The sequence below is a fragment of the Zalophus californianus genome, chromosome 12, assembly GCF_009762305.2.
Source record: "Zalophus californianus isolate mZalCal1 chromosome 12, mZalCal1.pri.v2, whole genome shotgun sequence".
NCBI classification, from domain to species: Eukaryota; Metazoa; Chordata; class Mammalia; order Carnivora; family Otariidae; genus Zalophus; species Zalophus californianus.
The window spans coordinates 100,862,715-100,890,172 of record NC_045606.1 but is presented as its reverse complement, the minus strand read 5'-3'; the positions used below and the strand labels follow the sequence as shown (position 1 = coordinate 100,890,172).

At 58.4% G+C, this 27,458-nt stretch overlaps 3 protein-coding genes across 10 annotated transcripts in view; 2 read left to right on the top strand and 1 right to left on the bottom strand.

Moving 5' to 3' along the window:
• AGAP3 (ArfGAP with GTPase domain, ankyrin repeat and PH domain 3) overlaps nucleotides 1-17,383 on the bottom strand; it is a 56,040-nt gene extending 38,657 nt beyond the window's left edge. The window contains 1 exon segment of the mRNA XM_027574373.1: nucleotides 17,038-17,383. Within this exon segment, the coding sequence (XP_027430174.1) occupies nucleotides 17,038-17,368 (331 nt within the window). The 5' untranslated portion in view covers nucleotides 17,369-17,383.
• Nucleotides 17,384-20,356: 2,973 nt separating this feature from the next.
• On the top strand, nucleotides 20,357-22,893 carry TMUB1 (transmembrane and ubiquitin like domain containing 1). Of its 5 annotated transcripts, XM_027573753.1 has the most exons (4): nucleotides 20,399-20,491; nucleotides 20,939-21,025; nucleotides 21,377-21,795; nucleotides 22,085-22,893. In XM_027573753.1, the coding sequence occupies exons 3-4, from the start codon at nucleotides 21,407-21,409 to the stop codon at nucleotides 22,434-22,436; spliced, it is 741 nt and encodes a 246-aa protein (XP_027429554.1). In that variant the 5' UTR covers nucleotides 20,399-20,491; nucleotides 20,939-21,025; nucleotides 21,377-21,406; the 3' UTR covers nucleotides 22,437-22,893. The 5 variants fall into 5 exon arrangements, with proteins under 5 accessions (XP_027429551.1, XP_027429554.1, XP_027429550.1 ...); XM_027573750.1 differs by lacking the exon at nucleotides 20,939-21,025 and having other exon boundaries at nucleotides 20,357-20,491; XM_027573749.2 differs by having other exon boundaries at nucleotides 20,402-20,491; nucleotides 20,939-21,795.
• Nucleotides 22,894-23,160: 267 nt separating this feature from the next.
• On the top strand, nucleotides 23,161-27,453 carry FASTK (Fas activated serine/threonine kinase). Of its 4 annotated transcripts, none has more exons than XM_027573814.2 (10): nucleotides 23,161-23,344; nucleotides 24,115-24,537; nucleotides 25,030-25,209; nucleotides 25,338-25,477; nucleotides 25,959-26,172; nucleotides 26,302-26,416; nucleotides 26,623-26,714; nucleotides 26,795-26,930; nucleotides 27,003-27,117; nucleotides 27,221-27,453. In XM_027573814.2, the coding sequence occupies exons 1-10, from the start codon at nucleotides 23,263-23,265 to the stop codon at nucleotides 27,326-27,328; spliced, it is 1,605 nt and encodes a 534-aa protein (XP_027429615.1). In that variant the 5' UTR covers nucleotides 23,161-23,262; the 3' UTR covers nucleotides 27,329-27,453. The 4 variants fall into 4 exon arrangements, with proteins under 4 accessions (XP_027429615.1, XP_027429614.1, XP_027429617.1 ...); XM_027573813.2 differs by having other exon boundaries at nucleotides 23,162-23,344; nucleotides 26,257-26,416; XM_027573815.2 differs by having other exon boundaries at nucleotides 23,207-23,344; nucleotides 24,115-24,356; nucleotides 26,257-26,416.
• The last annotated feature ends 5 nt before the right edge of the window (nucleotides 27,454-27,458 follow it).

Genomic DNA, 27,458 nt, shown 5'->3' with positions numbered 1-27,458 from the left:
GGATCCTGGAATCGAGCCCCCCAGTGAGCCCCACATGGGGCTCCGTGCACAGTGAGGAGTCTGCTTGAAGATTCTTTCCCTCTGCCCCTCCCCCTCCCCTCACACTCTCTCTCGTAAATAAATCCTTAAAAAAAATAAAAGCGAATATTCCACGAAGTATAATAATTGCGCTAATTCGGCTCCAAGATGGAGGAGCTATGGAAAGTGAAGTGCCACCAGGTGGCTGAGAGCCCGGGTACACAGGTGCAAGTGCACGGCCCCAAGGCAAAGGGGCTGAGGGGCAGTGCACGCTAAAAAAGACTTGGGTAGTTTGAGAGTCCAGCGAACAGAAGTTTAAAAGTGTCTGAATTCCCCCTACAGATTTTGAAAGTGGAGCAGGTAACTTCCTCAGGCTCTGGCCAATTCCCAAGGCCATTCCTGCCCACTGCCTGGGGCCGGGGGGGCTGGAGGGCTGGGGGTGGGGGTCCCGCAAGGGCTCCGTGTTGAAGGAAGCAGAAGGCCTCTCCAGCAGGGCCCTGCCAGCTCAGCGGCTGTGGTCAGAACACTCAGCCCATCCATGCCTGCTGCCATCACAAAGCTTTGGGGGACTCCCACACCTTGCTGCCCCCTCAGCCTCCCCAGCTCATCCTGCCTCTGCTGTAGAAGCTAATACCGGATCTGCTCTCACTTCACCGGGGCCTGGGCTCCTGGGCACACATGGGCCAGCCCTGAGGGCAGCAGAGACACCTTTGGTGCCCTATACATGCAAGTCAACAGCCACATGGGACACGGCTGGTCACCTGGTAGTGAGAGCCACTCACTGAACACAATCAGCCACACTGAGCACGTGACACCCAGTGACCCATTTATCTCTGACAACAACCCTCCGAGAAAGGTAGGTCACTTCCCCCAATGTACAGGTGCGAAAGCTGAGGCACAGACGCCAGTCGGCCTAAGGTCACCAGCTAGTAAGCAGCTGAAGCCGGCATCTGAACCCAGGCCGCCTGGCCGGCCGCAAGCCCCTGGGCCTCCCTGGCCGGGCAAGATCTCTGCGGACACAGGCCCGACCTGGGCCCAGAGCTCATCTTGCAGGGAGCCCCTGCCTGTCTTCCTTTCTGGGTATGCACATCAGCGAAGACCAGGCTTGCCCTTCCTAGCAAGGGCCCTCCTTCCAAAAAGACCCCCCCCCCCGCCCCCACCCCGGCCTCAGCTTCCTCCTTCCCTAACTTCCAAACAAACTCCTGGCCCAGTCCTACTGCCTCAGTAAGAGAGGCTGATTCAGGTTCTGCAGCCACCTCTCCCAGCGATGTCTATGTACATACGACACAAAACAGAGAACCACATCAAATGATTACTTCTGACACAAAAAGGGGGCTATTTGGGGCTGCTGAGCCCCTGGCATGAGCGCATTCCTCACGTTCCTGCCATGTAGACAGAGCCACAAAGAGGCTGGGCCTGCCGGTCAGGGAGGAGGGGAGTCAGTCAGAGCCCTCCCCCACCCCAGCTGAAGATGCTTTCCTTCCCTGGGGGACCACAAGCTTTCTGAGCCAAATGAACATTCTCCTCCCCACCTGCCCTGCAGGGTCTCCACTGCCCAGCTTCTGCCCACACCCAGTGGTGTTGCGCCAGCACTGTGCCAGCCCGCATGCAGAAGGGACACAGGGCCCCTCTGTGTACCCTCCTTACACTCCTCGGTGCCCTTACACACCCCCTGGTCCCCCTGGAGCCTGAGACCTCGGCCATGCTGAGCCCGCACAACGCAGGGCTGGGAAGCCAGGGGAAGCCCATTAACTTCGGCAGTCTGCGTTGGGGGGGGGGGGGTGAACCAGGAGAGGGTGTAGCCGGAAGCAATATGCCCCAAGGCTTGTCGGATTTAAAAGGAAAGGGGAGGGGCGCCTGCGTGGCTCAGTCGGTGAAGTGGCTGCCTTGGGCTCTGGTCATGATCCCAGGGTCCTGGGATTGAGCCCCGCATCGGGCTCCCTGCTCAGCGGGGAGTCTCCTTCTCCCTCTCCCTCTGTGCGCTTGTTCTCTTTCTCTCTCTCAAACAAATAAAATCTTAAAAAAGAAATAAAGGACAGGAAAGAGAAGATCGATTAAGTCCAAATACATAAACATAAAAAAATCCAGAACAATTAAAAATGCTAAGAACCCTAAGAAAAATAGAATTAAAGGGAAATCGACACCTGAGGTGGGGGGTGGCGGGAAGGTAGCTAGATCAATAGGTTAATATCACAAATGTTGCTTAAAAAAAACAAACATAAAACCTCCACGTGAAAAAAAAAATACCTCCACGTGAGTAAAGAAAGTACAAATGGCCAATCCAAGCAAGTACAAATGGCCAATACAAGCGGACACCACTCATTTTCATTTGATACTCGAATAAATAGAAATTAAAAATGAAATTCTGCTCACTTTCCAAAGCCCTGCCAGTGGGCTAGGGTGTGCAGTGGTCCCGGTGCAAGCATGTGAGGCGCGGTGGGGAAGAGAGGCTGGGCCCCCAGAATCCATGCTGCCCCGGGGACCACCTGACACGGAGGGAAGGACAGACGGAGGCCCGAAGATGTCCAAGGCTTCCAAATGAGTGAAAGCAACACGAAACGCCCAGCAGCAACACGGGAATAAGGCAGCCAACAACCACGTCTCCAGAAGGTGGAACATGGCGCGACCGCTTAAGACGTTTGCAAAGCCTTTTCTACCTCACACAGGTGGCGGTGGCACTTATGGTCATTTTTTTTTTTTTAAAGCAAGACTGTATGTACCACGGGCCCCTGTGCAAGGAACACATCCAAAGGAGGGCAGTGGCTAACTTGTGGCAGTTAGGAACTACAATGACTTTTTTTTACTATTTTTCTGCAAAACGTCTCTTTTATTTACTGTGCTGTCTACAACGTGTATAGGGAGAACACGACCTCTGTAAAAAGGAAAAGAAACGGTAGCAGCAGGAGGCTGTTCCACCTGGGGATGAGGGCTGCACGCAGAAAGGACACATGTGGCTCATCAGAAAAATGGGCGGGTCTGCATTGTCCTGGCTGGAAGCTCAGACCCCCAAACCCCCGCTCTGCCCAGCCCCCAGCCCCCAACGTCCGCAGCTGCTCTGAGGTCACCACACGTCCTAACAAGGACTCACACACGAGGGCCTTCCAACTCCGGGTGAGACACAAAATAGGAAAGTGGGTTAGAACTGGTACATGTAATAAATGTACACGTTCCATCTTCTCAAAATTTTATTTTGGGGTATAAAACCACTTTCACAACACACTCAGGAAACTGCTTTTGGCCCCCTGGCAGTTCCCTATGGGTAGAAATTTCCAGAATGAGTGTCCAGTACCCCCCTCCCACCACCTCAACGGGACCCGGCCTCCAGCACTGCACCAAAATGCACCAGCTGCTCCCCACATGCTCTTGTCCACACCCCGCCCGTGGCCATGGTTCCCACTCACCCTGACGGCTAGCTTCACGACATTTCACGGTGCACACACTCCACCCTCATCCCACTGTTCCCAGACTCGAGGGCATTCTGGTGGCTTCCTTTTTTGTTGTTGTTGTTTTTTTTAAACCACCATAAGCTGCTGCTTTGCATGGGGAAGAAAGTAGGACAGTTGGGTTCAAAGACGGACAAATTTTTCATGTTAATGGATAGCATCCAAAGACTTCTCCCTCACGGGCCCCATCTCCCGCCAGCCCAGCGGGGCAGGTCAACACTGGCCCTCCCATCGGCATCGAGAGTTGTGTGTTTGCCTCCTGCTCTCGGACAGGGGAGCCCGCCCGGGACCTTGCTCTTCTGATCTGCAGCCCCGATTACTCGTGAGGTAAGCAGCTTTTCATGATCACCAACAACGTGCATTTCCTCTTCTCTGAACTGTCTTTCTGGTCCTCTGCTCTGCCCGTTTACCTTTGGAATTAAAAAAATCTTCACAGTTTGCAGGAACTCAATCACAGGCATCTTAAGCATTTAACTAGCATATGTACGTGGCAAGCAAATTCTCCTACTCTACTCCACAGAAATGTAATTAAATCTGTTAATTTTGCAATTGATTATATTAGAACATCTGAACACCACCACCAACAAAGATCCGTGAGACCAGGAGAGAGGATACAAAAGGGTGAGCTGGGACGAAGCTCTTCTCGCTGGAAGAACACCAGCTAGCACTCACAGAAGGAACAGGCACCTGAGAAAATCAGCACGCGGCCACCTCAATACACCAGTTCGCTGATGCACACAGAGACCCCCGCCCCCCCCCGCAAGGGGAGGGGTCCCTGGCAGCCGCTGACTTCCGTGGTGCCCAAGCCCCAGCCCACAGATCACTTAGCAACCACTAAGTGGGAGGAAATGGACCTTCCAGACCATTAGCTCCTTAACATCACGAACAGCAGGGCCAGATGTGACGCAACAGGGGGTAATCCTGTCAAAAGGGTTTAATCTGGATCTCATCAACACCTCAACCTCACTCCAGGTCCCAGGCAGCTCTGGGGACAGAGAACTTCAAGAAAGCCAGGCAGCAGGAGCATCCAAAGCCGGGGCACGGACCTTTTCCAAGAAATCTGGCCCGGCCTCATCCCATCCTGCTTTGGAAAGACCAAAGGACATATAAGGTATTTGGGGGAAATTGAGGAAATCTGCTTGTGGGTGAGCTCTTAAATGCCACCAGAGGATTCCTGTCAATTCTCTCGGGTGTGACACTGGTGTTCTGTTTCGTTCAAGAATGTGCCGGTGCTGGGAGATGCCAGCTCAGGGGCCTTCGGAGAAGGTGAGGTGCGGAGCGGGGAGGAGGGAGCAAACGCCTTTCAAGGTGGTGGTTTTTCCAAAATAAAAAGCTGGGGAGAAAATCTGGCGTGTTTTCTCCTCTATAAATTCTAGGTTTCCTATCCGGCTTAAGGGGACCCTTCATATCCCCAGAAGAGACAAGAGTCTCTGAACTTTCTCCCGTGTTTCATTTTATTTTATTTTTTAAAGATTTTCATTTACTTATTTGAGAAAGTGAGCGAGAGAGACAGAGCATGAGCGGGGTGGGGGGGGGGGAGCAGAGGGAGAGGGAGACGCAGACTCCCCGCCGAGCAGGGAGCCCAACGCGGGGCTTGATCCCAGGACCCCGAGATCATGACCCAAGCTGAAGGCAGACGCTTCACCGACCGCCACCCAGGAGCCCCTTCTCCTGTATTTTAAAAGCTGTATCTGTTTCATGGTGCAGCAACACCTGCGGGCCCAAGCACAGGCTCTGAAACCAGCCTTCCTGGGTCCGGTCCTGCCTCCGCCCCTAAGAGCGAGCAACCCTGAGCACATCCCTTTCCATCTCTGCCCCCCTCTGCAGGACGGGGGGAACACTCACCGTGCAGGGATGTCCAGCGAACCATGAGGAGGCACACAGGGCAGTGGCGGGCGCATAAGGAGCATGCGCAGGAAGTGAATCTGGTTAGTACGGCCCCTTCTGAGATCCCAGATCTGATCCTGCCACCCTTCACTTAGAACCCCGCCGCTCCCCGCGCCCGCTGCTGCAAGAGCTGTCAATCTCGCGACATTTGCAGCACAAACACAAAGTGCTGCCGTGTGGGGTGGCACATTTGAATAGTTTAAAAACACACTACGCCAGCAATTTTCATAATAAAATCAGTATTCCAGTAAAACAGTGTCTCGCAGTGCCGATCAAAGCAGCCGGGCTGCCACGGCACCCACTCGGCCGTCCCGCTCCACCTGCTCGCGGCATAGAAGCCACTCACCGCCCAAGGCACGCACGCTTTTCTTACACACGATGTTGATTTTTCTTTGGTGCCGGCTGCATGGCATCCGAGGCTCCAGAGATGAGGGAAGGCCTCGCCCTCAGGGCCTCAGCCACGGTCACCCTGTCAAGCCACCCTGTCAAGCAGCGAGGGTCACACGGGGTGGGCCGGTCCCAGGCTTACCTCTCCGCCAGTAACCGGCTCCTTGGCCTCCCTCCCCCCTCCCTCCCCGGGGCGTGATGGAGGGAGGGCCACTTCCATGCTTCCCAGGGAGGCTTCCTCACTACAGTGGGAATGGCTTTTAAGACCTGAGCCAGCTGACCTGTCAGAAGCACACACCAAAAAGCAGGACACCCACATCTTCAATGATGTCCCAGCTCTGACCCAGCTCTGACCCCTCGGGGAGGAATGTGAACTCCAAGAGGGAGGACAGAGGACCGGACGCGCCTCCACCCTCCTGCCATCCTCCACGCACGTCCGCAGCCGGGGCACAAGGCAGCCGAGAGCCCCCCCCTTGCAGAGACTCCCATGCGAGGCCCTTCTCCACTCTCCTGTGAGAAGACACATGGCCTTGTGACAACACCTGGCCCCCACCCTAAATGGCCTCCCGACTTCCGGCCCTGCTCCCGCGGGGCTGTCAGAGGGCTGATGGCCCACAGCTCCACCTTGCCCCCTGCTCCTCAGGCCAGCAGCGGCCCACCAGGCCGGACAGAGCACAGTAACACATGCGGGAGGCTCTCTGAAGGACCTCCCGGGCCCAACAGGGCTCCCGGGCTGGGTACAGAGCAGGGAGGCCTCCTGATGGTTGGTCAAGCATTCTCTGCCAGGCCAGGAGGCCCACCCAAGACTGGCTCAGGGCTCCGTGTCCACAGGGGACATGGCGAGCAAAGCAGATCCCAGCTCCTGACAAATACCAGCTGGGGGTAAGAACACCAACGGCTCTAGGCCCGGTGATGGACGAAATTGGAAAGGTGGGTCTTGAAGCTGGACACACCAGGTTTTGACCCCCTCCTGCCTGGTGTGTCCATCAGGCTCTCTTCTCAAGGGCAGTAACACCCCCCTGGAGGGGCCCCTATGCCACCTGGGGCCCAGGAAATGACAAGAGAACCTTTTAACACAGGCTCAGGACAGGGTCTCCGTCCCAACAGTGCCAAGGCTGGGGAGAACGAGAGATCTACAAGATGATGGTTTCTGTATTCTTGGGTTGGCCGAGGGGACTCTGAGACGTCCCACTGAAGGTATCACAAGGGGCTGTGCAGCCCACCCTGTCGTCTGCAGGGTCCCTGGACAAAGAACTGGGCTCCTTCCTGCCATTAACAAGAGGATGGTGGTAAGAGGAGCCTAGCGTTTTATTGCTGCAATACCATGGGATTCGCCTTCTGGGGTGTGGTCCACAATAGCCTCACCTCTGAGCAGGTGGAACCGAGGAAAGCCTCCTTACTGAGCAGTAGGGACGTGGGCCGAGAGACGGCAAGGAAGCCAGCCCAGAGCGGCTGGCTGGAGGGGGGCTTTATTCTGTGCCGCATGTCTCCCAGGAGTGTGCATACATTTACAACCTCTCGCTACAATATAAATACGTATCCCGCTATTTTATATAAATATATACAACTCAGCATAAATGAAGGGCAAACATAAACCCAAAAAAACCTACAAAAACAGTCCCTGCCTCAAACACCAGGACGGAGTGAAGAGGATATTGTGACATTTGCTGGTGACACACAGCATCTCGGCACCACTGCCACAGGTCACGGTCGAAGGGGAGGTGACTCGCAGGATCAATCGCCCAGCCCACCTCTGCTGGTGTGCTGGAAGGAGGTCACCATGATGCAAAAAAGCCTGGGGTGCTAACCAGTGACCTTGAACCCTCCTGTCCTGCAGAGCGCGAGGGCTGGGCTCGCCCTTCTCCAACTGTGCACTGTGGTTGGGGCCACGCAATCAGCACACTATCCCCTGACTGTGTGCCCCTCGCAAGCCAGCACTCTGTGTGACCTCGTCGCAAGCTGACATGCAAAAGGCCAGCTAGTCCACACACCGTGCTGTCCACACGAGCCCCGTCCACTGACAGCTCACCAGCCTGCACGGCCACTCCAGGGTCGGGCCACCAGCCGAACTCGAGAACACGTGGGCCCATCCCGGAAGGTGGGCAACAGGGAGGCCTGGGGCTGAGAGGTAAGCAAGGCATGGCACCAGCTGCAGGGGTTACGGGGACCGCACCAAAGTGAGCTATACCGAGGCCTGCGGCCAGCCCACCCAAAACAAGGCGCCGCCTGCGAAGGGCCACGACGCGTGCACTCATCTCGCAACAGCAGGGCCTGGGCTCACACCCCACCTTCCATCCTTGGGCAGAACCACATGAATGCGGCTCCCAAGTGTGGAGCGTGAGAGCCCTGTGACCGGAACAGGTTTTGCGGGGGCGCCCTCACCACGGCGGTGGTCTTCCGGTTTCCAGAAAAACACACGGTGACAAAAAGCTACTGTGGATTCAGTCCCTTCTCAATGGATCTGTTTGCAATCAATCACCACAGCCTTAGCGGGTGCTTGGAAAGCGCACGCCTGCTGCCTGGCTGATCGAAAACAGCGGGACCTATAGGAAAGGCATGTTATTATTACTTTTTTTTAAAGATTTTACTCGTTTATAAACTTGAGAGCGAGAGAAAGAGCACAGTGCAAGAGGGAGAAGCAGACTCCCCGCTGAGCAGGGAGCCCAACGTGGGGCTCGATCCCCCAATGTGAGACTCTGGGATCATGACCTGAGCAGACGCCTTACCAACTGAGCCACCCAGGCACGCAGGTGTTGTTATTAATGCAATACTTTAGAAAGCTAAGTCAAAAGGATGCACTTTTATATTCACTTTTTACAACAGACAGGTATTCTTTTATTACGGGCTAAAATTAGAGCTGTTCTTCCACCAACACGGCCACGGGCCCCGCGTGGCCACTGAGCACTCGAGATTCGGCCCGTCCCAGTGGAGCAGTGCTGAGGGCGGAGCTTGAAGACAGGGTGGAAAAAGAGTGTAAAAGACCCATTAATAACTTGTCCTATCGATTGCATATGGAAATAACATTTCAGATATGCTGGGTTAAATTAGACACAATATTAAAATTCACTTCACCTTTTTTTTTTTAACCCTTCTTAATACGGCTACTTGAAAATTTAAATTGACACATGGGACTCACCTACGTAACTGGACAGTGCTCCAGAGGAGTCACGGGCCATGGGCCCTGTGCAAGGTACATTCACTCTCGTGCCCTTAGTCCCCACTCCCACCCTGCCAAGGCTGTGGCCAGCACCTAGTGTATGAATGACGGGACAGGACCCAGCACAGGACGAGCACTTCCGAGGGAATGGTAACGATCTAAAAGCTCTGCACGCATTCACCGACCTCATTCTCACACTTACACGATGAAATGGGCGCTTGTTAACCTCATTTTAGCAACAAGGAAGCCAAGACACAGAGAGATTAAGGGACTCACCAAAGGTCACACAGCTGCCAACTGGTAAGTCTGGATTCAAATCTAGACAGCGTGGCTCCAGAACCAGGTTGGTAACCATTACCCCTGACAGACGAGGAAGGACACCCAGCATTCTCTCCACCACATCACCCGACGTAAAGCAGTCTGGAATAGTCCAGAAGCCATCACCAAGCAGAGGAGCACTTCGGAGCAACTAAAAGGCACGAAATCATCAAAGTTCTTCACACCAGAGGTTCTAGGGCCTTCCTATAGGGCCTGATTTACCAAAGATCCTCAGGGCAGAGAAGTCTGTCAGCCCTTGCCTGGGAGACAGTAGGCAGCTCTGCTGGCGAGCAGGGCGAGCCCCGAGCGGGGGTCCACATCTCCCGGCCTTGCCCAGCCCCCCACGCACACAGACACACACGCCCGAGAGGCCGGGCCTGGGCTCGAATCCCACTCTATGAGCTTGGGCTCTGGGTCTGCGAGCCATCAAAACATCAAATTAAAAGGCAAAAGAGAAAGTGCTGTAGGCGGGCACACCAACGGTGGCAAAGGGGGGTGCCGACAGACGAGAAAGAGAAAGAGAAACACCCACTATCAACAGGCACAGAAACAGCGCAGGCATAGCCCTCCGAAACCATGTGGCGTGGGCTCGCTCTGCTCAGCGCCCAGAGGACAGTCCGGTCAGCTCGGCTCCAGGTCTGGGGGGCCTGCGTGCCGCCTGAGAGCCCGAGGCCATGGCTTCCTGCCAGCAGACAAATGCTTACTTCAGAAAAATCCACGTTAAGAGATTAAAACTATCTTACATGCCGTAGGAAAAGAGTAACAAACCAAGAGGAAAATGAATAAAGGACGTGAACAGAATTAAAACAAAATGCAAATGACCAAAATTGTTTTTTAATGTTGACTTTCACTAGTCATCAAACCAACACAATATAAGACAACAAGGAAAAGCATCTAATGGTGGTGGTATTGGTTTTTAACCTATGAGGTGGGGGGGGGCGGGTAGGTAGGGCAAGGAGCAGGCGGTCTCTACCCCTAGAAACAGGAGGGCCTTCCTGGAGGGCAGTGTGGCGTGCAGCAAAAGTCCTAAAAAAGTGCATACCTGACGGTCTCACCTTTTTCTTTCGGGAATTTGTCCCAGGAAGTCATCGGACTTCCGTACACTACGTACAAGTGTACAAAGGTCTATATACAAGAAGATGCGTGAGAAACCGTACTCTCTTTAAAAGGCAGCCTGCAGCCTTTCATTTTGGGGGGGGGTTAAAGATTTTATTTATTTACTTGATAGAGAGCGCAGCAGAGGGAGAGGGAGAAGCAGACTCCCCGCTGAGCAGGGAGCCTGACGCAGGATTTGATCCCAGGACCCTGGGATCATGACCTGAGCTGAAGGCAGACGCTTCACTGACTCTTTTAAATAGTGGTGAGCATTCACTGTGTGCTTGGCTCCTTGCCAGGCCCCACCGTGAGCCCCTTACACGCACGACCCCGTCAAGCCTCACGTGATGCCACCCTGTGTCTCCCCAACCGCCCAGATCTCGCCCAGAGGACCTCTGCAACCACCAGCTCTTTGAGGGGACCCTGGCAGCACATATCAAGTACTGCACACAGGAAGTGAGGCTCAGCGCGGCTCACGGAGTGGAGCCTGCACTCCGTGGACAGGCTGGCCCTGAGGCCAGAGAGCCAAGACTGAGATGGTCCAAGGACCCGTGTGCAGAGTCACAGCGAGGGGCACAGATGCAGGAGAATGCAAATCTCAAAAAAGGTCAAGCACGGGGTGACCTGCCAGTCGCAGCCTGGCAGGCACGACAGAGAACCTCAATCTCCCGATTGTCCAGCAGGGAGCTCCTAGATGAGCAGATGAATGCAGGGGCTCCCGTTCTCCCAGCAGGGGGCTTTCCACCAAAATCCCACCTTTGCCGGGAAATGCCAATAACATCAAATCAATCACAGGGTCGTCGATAGCAGATACGTGCAGGGAAAAAACAGACCGGGAGGACGTGCATCAGGCAGCCAGCAGCAGGTACCTCTGAGGAGGGGAGGTGTTCCTTCTGCCTCCCTTCCCCATCTGAATTTGTTCTAATAAGCGTGCATTACTTCTGCCGCTTCCACGTATATTTAAATGTTTTAAATATTTCTAAGTGTTTCTTGAGCCAGCGTCTATGTGCTACATGTAATAATATTTATGCTGTTCAGGGAGGGGAGAGACGTCCCAGAGCCACCATTCGGTTGCGGATTCAAGACATGCAAAAGATTAGAGCAGGAAGGAGGAGCCCTAAGTTCTCTTTAAGTTGTATTCTAAGTGATTGCAGGTTAAACTGGAGGTCAAAAAACTTCCCTGAGAGGCATCTTAGGAGGGCTGATGGGGGCATCCGATCTGACCCACCAAAGCTCATCCATCCAGCCATCCATCCACATCCATGGGGGAGGTGCCAGCCCTGCAGCCGGAAAACCAGTTCCTGCTGCTCCCAGGCGCTCAATCTACGTCCCAGGCTTTGCAAAATGGGGATGATACCTGCATACCTAGAAAGAGACCTGCCACGTGATGCAAAGGCCTTATAACAATGTCCAGCAGGCAGGCAGAGAATGCTAAGCCTTGGAATGCACTACCAGCCAATCCGTACATCCTCAAATCAAGCACCCCAGGTCACCGCCCTCTCCCACTTCCATCACCCTGGGGCTCAGCTCCATATCCCCAAATTACCTTCCCTTTACCCCTCAGCCTGCAAGTCAGCGAGGGGTCAGAAGGAAAGCAAGCTGGTTAAACCAATTTCAAGTTACCTGCATATTAAAAAGAGAAGGTAAGCTAAAGGTTCCCGGCTGGGGGTTCTGGTGATGCCAAATAAGGACACAGGAGTTCTCAGGGCCACAGTCTGCCCCCCTCCCCACCCCCAGCTCCCCTAAGCCTGCTCTTCCAGAAGGACATCTTCTTCACTCCTTCCACTCCTGAAGTTCTGAGGCCACTGACTCCCTGAGAGCTCGTAGGGTAGGCTCACGGTGCAAACGCACAGTGTGGACACTAAGGACTTATGGATCGGCTTCCCTTCCTGCCTGTTCTCCCCATGGCCGCTGTTCCCTCTGCCGCTCACCGCCCACCACCCCTGCCCCGCTCCCCGCAGGCTCAAGAGCCTGCTCTCAGCCGCAACTGCCCTAATGCTCCTGCTTCAACCCTCACACGCTGGCCCATCTCCTGCAGGATTCCGTACCATCTTAAGTGCTCTCCTGGATCACGGTGGAGTGTAAATAAATTAACACAGGATAAAGCACGAAAAACTCCCAAACCAGGGGCCTCTGGCCTGTCCCCTCTGGACTCCGCGCCCCAGGTGTGCAGACCGGCCGGCTGTTCCTTGAACACCACACCATACTGTCTCCCTCCCTTGCTGCCTCTGCAAATCTGTCCTGTCTGCAGAGAAAGTCTCTGGGAGCCCCATGCCTGGCATCCACATTCAGCTAAGAAATAAATGGTAGAGAAAAGTCAGTAATCCGAGCCAGCCACAAGGTGCTCAGGAGCAAGGACTGTCTGATTTGTAGGAGGTCTTCCACCGGGCAGAGAGCAGAAGCTCAGTGACCGAGGACAGAATGGAGGGGGGCGGAATGAGCCATCTCTCTGCCGCCTGAGGAGGTGGTCTTTCCATCTCTCTCCTGACCCCTTGAGGAAAGGGGTCTTGAGGAGTCTTCCCCAGGCTCTAACCTTTGCCCCGGTTTTCTTAAAATCTGGGCTTTATTCCCACCACTCCCAGTCCCGCTCTGGCACCTCCTACAGGCTGATCCGTTCAACTTCGGGGTCCAGAGTACCCGTGTGACCCCTCCTCTGCCTCCTCCCTGTCTTCCACTGTGCTACATGCAACTGGGCCACACAGTAGGAGCTAAATAAATGTATCTGGAGCAAATGCGACTTTCCCCGGCCACTAGCACCCACACAGATACCCTCCTTTTCAGAATTCCTAGAGCTCTTTGGTGCAAAGTCCTACTTAAGCCTCCAGGCCCCCACCAGGCACTCATTCCAGCAACCAGCTAATTACCAGCACGCCCGGGGAAGTGACAAACCCAGATCCCTGGGCCCCCATCTCAAACCTACTGAATCAGATCGCCTGCAGGAAGCGAGGGAAATGTGCCCTTCCGCAAGTCCCCCAGGTGGGTGTTAGCACCAGTTGGGGACCAGCCACCTCGAGGAAGAGGCAGAAGGGCAAAGGAGCCCAGGAGCGAGCTTCCCTGTCTCCAAAATGGCTACAATTGCTCTCCACCTGTCTCACAAAATCCCAGGGCCGCTGCCAGGATCTCGTCACTGGACACAGAGGAAGGAGGATGAACGCAAGCCCCAGGCGGGCGTGCAAGGGCGAGTTGCTGCTGAGGCGGGCACCCCCTGCCCGCTCCCTCCGAGCCCCTACCCAGCACCCTCTGCCCACAGCTCAGGCGCACCATCCCTCTCTAGCCTCGGCTTGAACCCACAAGGAAAACCTGTACCTGGGGACTGACCTCAGTCCCAGAGCCCTACGGAGCCCCACACCCTGGTGCCTGGCCAGCAGAGCCTGAGGAAGCCCTCAAAGAGTGAGGTGCCACCGGAATGCTCAGAGGCACTCCATTGTTTAAAAAAAAAAAAAAGTTGGAGGAAAACAAAAGGGACAGCAACAAGTCACCAGCTGACCAAGCCCAGTTCCTGCCCAAGGAGTAGCCACACGGCACATCCGAGGCCACAGTAGGCTTCCCGGGCCTGCCCGGGCCCTGCAGGGCCCACCCCTGCTCGGACTCCACTGGGGCAGACCTCCCCGGGTTCACGTCTATTCAGAGACCAGCCCGCCTTGCCAGGCCACCTGCTGGGACCCCGAGGCTGCTTCTCCCAGCAGCTCATCCTGGCTCCTGACTCACTTGGCCCGGTGTCTGCAGGTTTCACGTGCCCAGGCTGTCCCCCATCTGGCCCGAGGCCCAGTTTCTCTGCAGCCCTCTTTCTAGGACACAGCCAGGAGACCCGAGCAAGTCTCAAGAGCTCCTTTCCCTACAGACTCCTACCCCGAGGCCCCGCATGATCCCTCTTTTCTCCAAGCCTCAGTTTCCCCTCCAGGGAGGGGATACTGGCTCAGAGGCTCTGCCTGCGGTGAAGTCTTCTATCCCTCCACCCCAACTCCCAGTTACACTTCTTTCATTCCTCAAAACTGCAGGCTGGACACCTTTTCTCCTTCCTTGGCCTTTGGTGGAAAAGGAACTTTACAGAAACAATCTGTCTCCCCTCAAACCCTGTCCTGAAACAGGAAGGCTGAATGTTCCTCTGCTTCCTCCCGCCCGGCCACAGGGTTAGAGGTGACTGAAGGAAGCAGGGAGAAGACAGGAGGGCAAGGTGCCATCATGCTCCTTTAGTCCCACACGGCTTCTGACTGCGTCTCCTAGGTCACCTTCAGAGCTGGGACAAATAAATCCTTCACCGAAGTATTACCGGCGTGATGCGAAAGCTTATTATACACTAGGAAAATGTCATCCCTTCCCGCTAAGCTCGGCCCTAGTAAACATAGACCGGCCTCCCTGGCTACGGATGTGTTATGTAACCCGCGGACCCAGGTCTGCTGGGCCCTGGCAGGGGGGCTCGGTCAGGCTCACAGGGAGTAGGGAAACGCCCCAGGAAGCTGCTCCCCTCCCTCCCCCAGGAAAGAAGGTGGGGACGCTGCTTTACAAGGCAGCAGCAATATGGTTTGGCAGATGGAGGGGCTCTACTGCAGGAAGAGTATAGGGCAGAAATTGGAGAAGGAGTTTTCTGGGTTGTTGTGTGTTTTTTTTTGCTGCCTGCCTAGAGCTGGGTGACAAAAGCAGGGAAACGGAGTGAGGCGGGTACTAAAGATGGATTCCAGGAGAGAGGCTGGGAGAAAAGGGGGGAGCAGGAAGAAAGAGGTGGGAGGCCCTGCCAAGAAAGAGCGGGGAAGCAGGGATCAGGAGAGCTGAGAACGGATGTGTGAGGAGCAGCTGGGCCTGGTGACAATGAGACATCGGGTCCCAGGATTCACGATGGTGATACCAAGCTTCCAGGCTAAGCAGACAGAACATGAGGTACTTCCAAACCGCAATGGGGAAGTTGGTCATGGGGGAGGGCTCTAAGAGGGGAAATTCTGCCTGTCATGTTGAATTCAAGACAGGGATGAAAACTCAGAACCATGGCCTTCATGTCACAGAAGATGCCCAGCCAGAGGCCTCCTGAGCTGGGGTGTGTCTTGGGGGGGAGAGGGGGGGCGGTCACAGGTCAGTGTTCAGGAAGTTGGAGCTGGATGGGAATCCAGCTGATTCCTGCCCCTCCCTGCTCAGGGAAGTGCTCTGCGGCAGATGTCTTTCTTCCCTCAGTCCCTGCCGTGGCTACCCCACCGCGTCTCTTCACCAAAAGGAGCTGGGGGCATCTTAGAGCCGATGGGGAACTTCTACATCCTCGGAAGGACAGTGAAGCTATGGAGGAATGGCCACTCTCCCTGCCCCACCCGCTTCAGATCTAGGAGAAAAATTTGGTCATCTCTCTTTGGGGCTCTGGGCTCACACAAATGCCATCTCCTGGTCCCCAGCCACAACAACGGTGATTCAGGCCATTTACTCAGATCCATGTTAATGAGTTTCTCCTGTCGCCTAATTAGTTCACAGAGAACTCAGCCTTGAGAGGGAAGAGGTAAGAGGACCGGGGAAAGGACAGAGGAAGTCAGATTGGAACATTCCGAGAACAGGGCAGGACCCCAGCTCCAAATGGGGTCTTCTACTCCCAAAACACTGAATGCTCCTTCCCCAGCTGGCGGGACCTCCAAAAGCAGAAAGGAGTGTTCATGTGAGGGAGCCCCTGGAGCCTCACACAAGAAGATGAGAATGTGGCCCTAACTGTGAGGCCCAAGAAGTGGACAGGCCCCTGCCCACAACTCCATGTCATCACCAAAAAAACCCTGCAATTCCCCCTGCATTTCCACTAAGGCTGAACCCACCACCTGCTGGTGGGCGTCTCCCTTCAAATGGAGCCAGAGAGGAAGCAGATGACCCAGGGTGAGGCCCATCTGCTCCTCGGGCCCTCAAAGGTCACGGTGCCACCAGGCTGTCTGTGGGTGGGGTGGACCCCCACCACATCAGGGGTCGTGGGGTATGTGCCAGCAGCGTGCACCCACTTCCTCTGCCCCGCCTTGGCAGCCAAAGTCCTGGGCCCAAGAGCCTAGAGAAAGGGGCGCTGGGCAGGGCAGTTGCCCAGGGTTCTGGCATTTGACGCCCGGCACCGTGTCCACGGAGGTCAGTCAGCGCCCCGCAGTCCCGCGCCCGCCTCCCGAGCGGTTCCCGGGTGCGCGTGGGACCCGGCGAAGGCGCGGATGTACCGGCCGGCGCCTCCCACGCGGTCGCGCCGCCGGAGCCCCGCGCCAGGCCCGGCCTGCGCCCGCCTGGCAGCGGCAGCGTAGGGGGTGTGCGTCGGGAAAGGGAGCCGAGGCGAGCGCCACCCTCCGGGGCCCGCGGGCGCTGGGCCCGGGAAGGCTGCCATCCTCTAACGGGAGGCTGGATCCCCCGCCCCGCCGCGGGGCAGGGCCGGGGCAGCGGCCCCACCTCCCCGCCCGCCGAGGCCCTCCGCTGCGCCCACCTTCCCTCGCCATGCCTGGCCAGCTTTGGCCCTAGCACCCCGGACCTCTGCGGCTCTGAGCGCACCTGTCCCGGGAGCGACACCACCCTCGCGCCCTGGAGCACTAAGATCAGAAAACGTGTCCCCTGGCACGGGACCGGCCCCGAGCCACAGTGTCCCCGGACGAGATATAGAGAAGTCTGGACGACCGCTCTGCAGCGCCGACGATCAGCACACCGCGTGGCCGGGACCTCAGGCGCGCGAGGACCCCCGACGGAGAGAGCGTGGCCGAGCCGGGCCACCGCGCCCCATCTCCCGCAGACCCCGGCTCCGCTCACCCTCGATGGAGATGACGTGCTCCCGGATCTGGTTCTGCAGCGCCAAGTCCTCGATGCGCTCGATCAGGTCGTAGATGGCGTAGATATTGGGATGCACGGATTCGAAGCGTTGGATCTCGGCCCGGATGGCTGCCGAGTTGGAGAGCGCGAATTGCTGGGGGGGCCCGCCGGCCAGCTGCTGCGAGGGGCCGCCGCCGCCCCCGGCCCCCGGCCCCGCGCCGCCGAACTGCCCGCCGCCCCCCGCGCCGCCGCCGCCACCGCCGCCGCCCCCCGGCGCCGCCAGGCTCGGCTGCTGCTGCGGGCTCTGCCCCCCGCCCGCCTGGAAGTTCATGGCTCTGAAGCCGCGGGGCCCGAGGCGGGCCCGGCCGGGGCCCGGGGCGGCGCTGCGGCGGCGGCGGTGGCGGGCGGGCGCGCGGGGCTGGCGGGGCCGGGACTACAGAGCCGGCGGCGCGGGGCTAGCGCATGAGGCCGGAGGCCGGGGGCCGAGGCCGGGAGGCGCCGCCGCGCACGCTGTGGCCGCCGCTGCAGGGCGCTTCTCGGCGCCGCGATCCCGCTGCCTCGGAGCAGCCTCCAGCGGCAACAACAACGGGACCGGGAGCGCGCGGCCCGGGCCCTCCCCCCGCGTCATGCGCACGCACCGCCGCCCCCGCCAGCTCCGGCACACGCAGCCCGAGCCCCCCTCCCCGCCGCCCCCGCCCCTCCTGCGCGCCGGCCCCAGCGCCCCCGCCCCTCGCCTGCTAGCTGGCTCGGCAGCCTCCACCCCAAAGCCGCGCGCTCCAGCTCCGGCGCCCGGGCCCCTCCCACCTAGCCTTGGCCCTTCCGCCTGCTCTCCAGCCCCCACCCACACCCGCCTTGAGGGCTACCCGCTCCAAGTGGACAGCTGCGCTGGCCTCCTCCCGGCCCGGCTGTCTGTCTCGCCTCCCTGCTCTAGTCTGGGCGGGGTGTCCGATCTTTGGGCACTGCCCGAGCAGTGCCCTGCGCCTGAGGGTGCTGATGAACGCGGCGGATTGGCCGAGAAGGGCCGCTAGCCCAGGCACAGCTGCGTCTCACTTACATGGTCCTGCCTTTAGTGCTGCACAGGCTGCCCTGTTCCCGCCCCAGATCATCCCTGGAGACCACCCTGTCCGCGGGGTTCTCTCTGTGGCCGTCCCCTGGACTCTCCACTGCGAGCTGCAGCACACAGCCTGGAAATCTGGGCTCCCGGCTTCTATTTCCTGTTCTCCCTGAGAGCTTCACCAACAAGGCCCTTGGAAATGGCCCTTTAAACAACAGCCCCTCGCTCATCTTCAGGCTTCTCCTAAAAGACTCCCCTGTGGGACTGGGATGGTTCACTGTCTGCCACCGCCTCGGACCTGCTGGTACATAGGCAAAGAAGAGAGAGGAATCCAATATGATGCCTTCTTCCCCCACCCACCCCATTCAAGAGATTCACCAGAGCCCACATGGCTCTCTTGTCCTCAACCCCTTGCCCATCTTGTGTTCCTGTCCACTCCTTCGGGGGCCAGGGAACTCCCTTCCATGTTTCCGTTCCTCTGCACCCCCATTGCCAAAGCTGTCTACAGTCCTGCTAGTCAGCCCTCATCCCCAACCTTTGCAAAAATGCCTAAGAGAGGGCATGTGCAGGGCACTGGCCCCAGCCAGTCAGCCTCCTAGGGCTGTGCCCAGATGTCCTCCGGCACAATTGACATATGCTGGTCTTTTTACACACACTTCCACGTCCCAAGCCAAGCTGAGTCTTTTCCTTGCAAAGAGTTGCCCCCATCTGGCTACTCACACAACTCTGCCCCAGTACCAACGCAGTCACCCAAGTGTCCTGTACTGTCCAAAGAACCAGGTGCAAGGTACTCAACAGCTGGGGCCTCCCCAGCTCTTGAGAGATTCAGGTTCTATCTACATGTCTGACCTTACTGATGTAGCTTCTCTGTGCATCATCTGCAAAATACAGTGGTTGGAGCAGAACACCTACCTAGCTCCGATGCTGTGTAAGTCTGAAAGCAACAGCGAACATCTCTTTTAGATACTTAACTAGAACTGACACCAAGAATTTGCACCAGGTAGCTCCCAGGAGAAATGCTGAGGGTAAAGAGCTTCTCATATGTGTTGCCCCAGCAGGCAGCACAGATCTGTGTTAGGACCGGTGGGCTTGTCTACATATCTGTCCCCTATCATTATATGAGCCATGTGAGAGCAGGGATAAGTTCACCTTTATGATTCACCATTGTATTCCCAGCATCTTGCACAGTGCCTGACATCTGGTATACATTTAATAAATGTTTCTAGAATAAACGAATGAATGGGAGGGAAGGAACTAGAGAGAAGTTAGGTCTGTATGTTATACATCGAAACTGACTTTCCCAAGGCAGTACCTGCTCCCGCTTGGGGTACATGCTCCCACAAGTAAGTATGAACTATGGAAACACTAGGGTGCGTTACTTTTCACCAAGACTGGCCTATAAAACCCAGGACATGAGATCTCTGTGGCCCAGAGGAAGGAGGGAAAAGCTCATAGCAATTAGCTGGCCCAAGCCAGGCTGAGGCTCAAAGTCCTCTACACTGTAACACTCTAAGGACCCAGTTTCCAGGCCCAGATCTGGGTGGAGAGTGTACTCTAGAGTACCCTAGTGTAATACGAGGTGAGCAAATACCTACTGTATAACAGGTCCCTGACATAGTTTTCACACTTGTTTAATAAAATTAATTTTATTAATTTCTTCCTTACAATTTCCTTATGAATTATGTTTTAGGAACAAAGCAATTAAGATTCAACAAGATTCAATAGCGCACCCAAGGTTATACAGTTAATAAACACGTGATAAGAGATCAGCATTTGTGCCAGGTTCCAAGGTCTATGCTTCTCGCACAGTCTTACAGGGGCAAGGCGGAGGAGGGGGCCAGGGAGACAGGACAGCCCAAGCCCCGGTGGCCAGCCCTGGGGAAGAATGTCCTCGGCCAAGCTGTTGGGACAGCCCATGGGTACCGGGCTCTGAGCCAAAGAGTCAATTTAGGGGGCCCGCAGTGCCTTTTGGCGTCCACTCTGACATAAGAACAGAACGGGGTAGGGGTCACCTGAGCTCCCCAGAGCCTGCATCTGGAAACTCGGGTGCTCTGACGTGTTCTCGCTGACGTCGGTGTTTGGAGTGACAGATGCCCTGGATGCCAGCGGGGGAGGTGGCGGGTCCTGCTGTTGCCCGAACCCCAGGAGGCTGGCACAACCCTTAAGCCCGCCCGCGCGGGCACCTCAGCGCCTTGCGGTCACCAGGACTAGCCTGCGGATCCCGGCACGTGGGTCAGCAGGGCGGAGGGCGGGAAATGAGCACCGCGCAGGACTACAAGTCCCACAATACTCCGGGCGGCGGCGGCAGGGAAGGAGGGGGTGCCTTCAGGTGTCCGCGACCTCGGCGCCTCCCGCCCGGAAGTGCCCGAGGGTCCGCTATGGAGGTGGCGGAGCCGGGCGGTGAGTTCCCGCGCGGTGACCGCGCCCACCCCACCGCCCCGGGCCCCAGCTGGCTCCCGCTCGCCCCGCCCCGGGTTCGCCCGTGCCCTCCCGTGGCTCCGGGGGGCGGGAAGATGGGAGGGGTGATGGAGGAGTTGGGGGTGGGGAGGGCGAAGTCTCGGATTCCCCGGGCGGGATCTCGGGTCCGCCTGCGGACTGGGTTTGGAGAGGCTTCCAGAGGAGGCGCCGAGTCGGGCCGCCGCGGGGTGGGACTTGAGTGGACCGGAGGGGCCAAGTTGGGGCGGGGGGATGGCAGCCCTCGGAAGCTCCGAACTGCCAAAGGGCGGAGGTGGACCTATGGTGTGGGGAAGCCTTGGGAAGCAGTCCCCTGCCGCGGGTGGGGCTTGGTTAAATGATAACGGGGCTGGGGGTGGGGGGCATAGAACCCCATTTTCTTCCCCCTTGCAGAAACTTTCATGATGGAGGAGTAGATAAGCTTTGGGGTGAAATAGACGAAGGAGAAGGTAAACTTTGAGATAGTAGATGGAAGATTAGGTAAGCTTTGGGGTGAAGTTTGCTAAGGGTTGAATTTAGGGGAGAGGTTGCTTAGGAGATCAAGGCCCTTACATCGAGATAGTGTTTGAATGAATTGGGGAGATGGTTAAAGACCTAGAACTCAGGTTACAAAAAGTTAGGACTTGGGATTTGGTTATGGGAAGGGGCACTGGACGGAAGTTTGGGACAACCAGGTTTCAGAACAGTATGTGCCCTAGGGTGGAGCGTGAGTGAGGGGGCAGAGGAATCAGGACTGGGAGGGTTTGGTCGGGTGGGGTCAGGAGCCCGTTGGAGTTCAGGGGGCTGTTGGCCAGTGAGCCAGGCCCTCATGGGTTCTTTGTGCCTCTCCAGCTCAGTAAGGTGGCAGGCAAGGCAGGTGCCATGGCCTTGATTGAAGGGGTGGGTGATGAGGTGACCATCCTTTTCGCGGTGCTTGCCTGCCTTCTGGTGCTGGCTCTCGCCTGGGTCTCAACACACACCGCGGAGGGTGCCGACCCACTGCCCCAGCCATCAGGGACTCCAACACCAGCACAGCCCAGGGAAGCCATGGCGGTCACCGGCAGCATCAGAGGGGAGGCCCCAGGAGCCGAGACCCCCAGCTTGAGACACAGAGGTCAGGCTGCAGAGCCAGAGCCTGGCATGGGGCTCTCAGCAACGTCACCATCGCCAGACTCCCCCCAGGAGCCCCTAGTGCTGCGGCTGAAATTCCTCAACGATTCGGAGCAGGTGGCCAGGGCCTGGCCCCACGATACCATTGGCTCCCTGAAAAGGTAAGCTGGGATGAGGACAGGAAAGAAATTCTAAAGTTGGGGTGGGAGTGATTACAGACCCGGAAGGGCAGCCAGAGAGATCTGAGACTTCCCCCTCCTTCTACAGACGCCGGAACTGAGGTCCCCACATCACACACTGTATCATTCCCCTATAGCAGGAGGGGAACCCCTTAGAGGCCACCACGTGGGTGGTGGGTGGAGGCAAAGGTGAGCGGTGGGAGTGTTGTTGTGGGCAAGGGACCAGGATTGCCTGAGGCCTGCTCTCTTACCCAGGTCCCTCTCTCCTCAGGACCCAGTTTCCCGGCCGGGAACAGCAGGTGCGGCTCATCTACCAAGGGCAGCTGCTAGGAGACGACACCCAGACCCTGGGCAGCCTTCACCTCCCGCCCAACTGCGTCCTCCACTGCCACGTGTCCACGCGCGCCGGGCCCCCACCCCCCCCTTGCCCGCCGGGGTCGGAGCCAGGCCCCTCCGGGCTGGAAGTGGGCGGCCTGCTGCTGCCCCTGCTGCTGCTGCTGCTGCTGCTGCTCTGGTACTGCCAGATCCAGTACCGGCCCTTCTTCCCCCTGACGGCCACTCTGGGTCTGGCCGGCTTCACCCTGCTCCTCAGCCTGCTGGCCTTTGCCATGTACCGCCCGTAGTGCCTCCGCGGGCCCTCGGAGGCGTTGCCGGCCCCTCTGGACCTCGCTCCCCACGACACAGTGGGCGTTGTTGTCTGCCCAGGCCCCCCTCTCCGGCCTGCCTATTCCCGCTGGCCTGGAGCCCGGCCCTGCGCAGCAGGGCGCTCCGCGAGTCGGCCGACGCCCCTCCCTGTGACCGCCGGGGCTCTGGGCCATGTCCCCGGGCTGCTGGCCCTCAGCCCCCACTGACAGTCGGCTCCTCGGGGTCAGGCAGCTGCTGTCACTGCCTCGGCCCTGGGCAGAGCCGGGCCACACCCCTGGGCCCCTCTGAGTATCCCGCCTGAGGACGCAGCCACCTCTAGTCCCTAATAGCTCCTGGGGCTGATTTGAGGACCTAAGGACTGCGGGGCGCTGGGGAAGGGGAGCTGGGAGGGGCAGAGGAATTGTGTGGAACACGTGCAGATTAAATAACTGTGAAGTTTTCACTCCTGGTGTGTGTCTGGGTGCATGGGCCCGTGGGGGTGTTGGGCGGGGAGCCCTTGTCCACTGAGAAGAAAGGCGAGAAGGGCGCGGAGTGCGCCCCGTCGGGACCTTACACGACGGGCCGCCGACTTCCGCTCTCTCTCTTCGTCCCAGCCTCGGCGCCTGGCCCTTTGGCTCCGCCCCTCCGGCACCGCCCCGGCTCGGCGCGCGCAGCTTCCCGGAAGCGGGGGGCGGGGCGCGCGACGCCGGGGCGCGCGGGGCCTGACGGGAGCCACGTCTGTGCTGGTCGGGGGCTGAGCCGCGATTGGCGTCCGCACCGCGGTCCGGGGATTGCTGGGAAGATGGCGGACTCGGTGGCCTGCCGATGAGGAGGCCGCGGGGGGAGCCCGGCTCCCGGGCCCCGAGACCGACTGAGGGAGCGACCTGCGCGGGGCCTGGGGAGCCATGTAGGGGTGGCGCCTACGGGGCGGGCTGCGGGGGGGCGGCGGGGGTTGGTGTTGGCGACCGTGACCACGGTCTCCTGGCGTTGCCGGGCCCGGGTGGGTGTGGGGGCCCCTGACACCGCCGACTCCGCGCCGTGGCAAAGCAGCGCGCTCGGGCTCCACGGGCGCCCTGCGAGGTGCGCGCTGCGTTCTCGTTTCACGGGCAGAGAGACGAAGCCACTTGTCCAAGGTCATGCAGCTGGTAAGTGGGAGCGCCCAGCATGGAACCCAGGACCGCCCGGCTGCCGAGCCCGCGTTCCACCCTCCTTGCCGCTGCCGCCTCCTGCGGGAGGGGGAGGTGGTCGGGAGGGCGTATCGACGGGGCAAGCTGGGCTCCAGGCTGGGCACGACCACCAACCCGATTCGTGACCTCGGGCTTAACCCCTTATCCTGGCGGGGCCTTGGTTTCTCCACCTGTGAAATCGTGGTAGCGCCAGCCCTGCCTACCACCTCCGAGGCGCGTACGGAGCATCAGAGGTGATACGTAGTGCATGTGGACTTGTTTTGTAAATATCACCGTGCTGAGGACACCGAAGGTGCTGTTTCAAAGGATGGAAGGAGGCAAGAGAGGGGCGGGGTGGGGAAGAAGACTAGAGCAGTCACAAGGAAGGGTGAGCACGAGTGGGTTGCTCTGACCCCAGGGCCCTCTGAATGGGGAGTGAGGTCAGGAGTAGATAGCCGGTTTTTCTCCCCTTCGGAGAAAACCTCACCCCCTTTTCTGGGCTGCCCCTCAGGGTCTCCATCACCCAGCTCCATGCTTCGAGTCCTGCTCTCTGCCCAGGCCTCCGCTGCTCGGCTGTCTGGCCTGCTGCTGCTCCCGCCAGTACAGCCCTGCTGTCTGGGGCCCAGCAAGTGGGGGGACCGGCCTCCTGGAGGAGGCCTCCACGCAGGCCCTGTGCAAGGGCTACAGCGGCTTCTGGAACAGGCGAGGAGCCCTGGGGAGCTGCTGCGTTGGCTGGGCCAGAACCCCACCAAGGTGCGCGCCCATCACTACCCTGTGGCACTTCGTCGTCTGGGCCAGCTCTTGGGGTCTCAGCCACGGCCCCCTCCCGTGGAGCAGGCCACACTACAGGACTTGAGTCAGCTCATCATCCGAAACTGCCCCTCCTTTGATATTCACACCATCCACGTGTGTCTGCACCTTGCAGTCTTACTTGGTGAGGAGGGTGTCTGGGGGGTGGGTGTTAACGGAAGAATAGAGAAAGAGCATAGAAGACCCAAGATCACTGACAGAATTCACCTCTCAGGCTTTGCCAGGAATGGTGCATCCCCTGGCACACTTGGTGCTGCTCCCCTGTTTCCACAGCAGACAGCAGGAGTCCAGCAGCATTCGCTCCAGCTTAGCTAGGGGTGCCAACCCTGATTCCCTCCAACACGGTGCTCTAGAAAGCCACTACTGTTTGTCACCGTTGGCGTGCAATGAGAGCTTATTTGCCATGTTTGTATCAGGTCTTCCCCGCAGACTGTTGTGATACCTCACGTGCACGTGGTATTTCACATTTCTCCAGTGCTTGTACTTACACTGTAGCAACCCTTCCATCCAGAACATGGAGACGTGAAAGGTTGGGAATTCACCAACTGACCCCCATGACTGGAACAGAGCAGTTCCCCGTTACCAGGCCTGCCTCCTCTGACCCTCTCCCTCTCAGGCTTCCCATCAGATGGGCCCCTGATGTGTGCCCTGGAGCAGGAGAGAAGGTTCCGCCTCCCTCCGAAGCCACCTCCCACTCTGCAACCTGGCCTGCGCAGTGGGCAAAGATTGGAAGCTGCTCTGAGCTGCCCTCGTTTCCTGAGGCGTCCGCAGCAGCACCTCATCCGCAGCCTGGCAGGTGCTGGAGGGGACTGAAGGCAGGTGGCGGGAGGGGCTGAAGAGGAGGCAGGTGGTGGTGTCTGGGCCGAGGTGGAATCTAGTCAAGATCTGGCCTGAGGGTCCAGCATAATAGGCTGTTCTTCACAGAGGCCAGGCCAGAGGAACTGACTCCCCACGTGATGGTGCTCCTGGCCCAGCACCTGGCCCGGCACCGGTTGCGGGAGCCCCAGCTTCTGGAAGCCATTGCCCACTTCCTGGTGGTCCAGGAAGCCCAGCTCAGCAGCAAGGTGGGATTACCTCCCACCCTGCCATGCTCCTCGCTTAGCCCTCCTCGGTGTCAGGCCCGGCCCCCTGTTCAGCTTGATTGGCTGCCTCCTGCAGCAGACAACCAGCCAGGCTCTCTGCTCTGTACCCCTGGGGTTTCATCTTTGCTCACCCCCACCTGGCTTGTCCACCTACCCAGCGTGTATGCCTGGTTCTCTGCAGTTCTCCGCACTCGGCACTGTCTTAGCTTCGTTGAGCCCACTCCTCTTAAGTCTTCAGGGCCAGACCCCACAGCGATGTCTCCTCCACTGGTTTGATTAATCACATGGGGCTCAAGACACTGGTTATGCTGTCGAACTTCCGGTGTGTACGTCGGGGTAGAGGGATTGTTCCGCTTTTACAGAGACATTAGAAGCTTGCAGGCCAAGCCTCCCTGAGGTTCAGCTTGTGAAGGATATTGGAGAACTGTTTCGTGCTGGGTGAAGGGCTGCTCTTCCTCCACAGGTGGTACAGAAGTTGGTCCTGCCCTTTGGGCGGCTGAACTACTTGCCCCTGGAACAGCAGTTTATGCCCTGCCTCGAGAGGATCCTGGCCCGGGAAGCAGGGGTGGCTCCCCTGGCTACTGTCAACATCTTGATGTCACTGTGCCAGCTTCGGTGCCTGCCCTTCAGAGCCCTGCACTTTGTCTTTTCCCCAAGTTTCATCAACCACATCAGTGGTGCGCGGCCGGGAGGGCTGGCTGGGGGGGAAAGTAGGGGTGGGAGCCTGCAGCCCCGTGAGCCTCAGTCCTGCTTTCCCACAGGCACCCCTCATGCCCTGATTGTGCGGCGCTACCTCTCCCTGCTAGACACGGCCGTGGAGCTGGAGCTTCCAGGATACCGGGGTCCCCGCCTTCCCCGAAGGCAGCAAGTGCCCATCTTCCCCCAGCCACTCATCACTGACCGTGCCCGCTGCAAGTACAGGTGGATGGGGCGGCTTGGGGGAGGGGAGGGGACGAGGCTGCGGGAAGGACAGAGTAGAAAAGCCAGGGGGACCCTGGACTGTCTGTGCTGACACACACTTAGCAGTCAGAGAAAAAAAAAACGGGCCTTGGGACATTAAAGGCATTTGCCAGGGTCGAGCCTCCTGAGCCTTTCCCTATCGGTGTTTGCTCCCCCTCCCGCCTCAGTCACAAGGATATAGTGGCGGAGGGGCTGCGCCAGCTGCTAGGGGAGGAGAAGTACCGACAGGACCTGACCGTGCCTCCAGGCTACTGCACAGGTGATTCCCCGCGGGCGGGTGGCCGGCCAGGATGCAGAGCCTTGGCTAGAAGCCAGTCGCCCTTTCTCTTGCCCTTCCAGACTTCCTGCTGTGTGTCAGCAGCTCTGGTGCTGTGCTTCCCGTGAGGACCCAGGACCCCTTCCTACCCTACCCTCCCAGGTTCTGTCCCCAGGGCCAGGCTGCCTCTCAGCCCACCACCCACGACCCTGCTCAGAGGTAAGGGAAGAGGGCGGGAGAGCCTCCCCGCTTCTGTGGACACCACGCCGAGCCATGGTCCGCCCCCTCCAGGGTGGTGCTGATGCTGCGGGAACGTTGGCATTTCTGCCGGGATGGTCGAGTGCTGCTGGGCTCCCGGGCCCTACGGGAGCGGCACCTGGGCCTGCTGGGCTACCAGCTCCTGCCGGTGAGAGCAGCCCCCTGCCCCGCGAGAGCCGCCATGCCATCCTGCCGCCCCTCCGCCCCGCCCACAGACCCTGGGGGTAACCTGCTGCTCCCCTCCCCTGCAGCTACCCTTCGAGGAACTGGAGTCACAGAGAGGCCTGCCCCAGCTCAAGAGCTACCTGAGGCAGAAGCTGCAGGCCTTGGGCCTCCGCTGGGGGCCGGAAGGGGGATAAGGGGGGTGCACATGGGGCTCAGGATGACCCCCCCCAGTGGGGGGGTGGACAGTTTGCACTTTGGCTCTCTATATTTTGGTTTCTCATTAAAGTCCCTTTCCTTCCCTATCGTGCATCTTGTTTCTGGGAC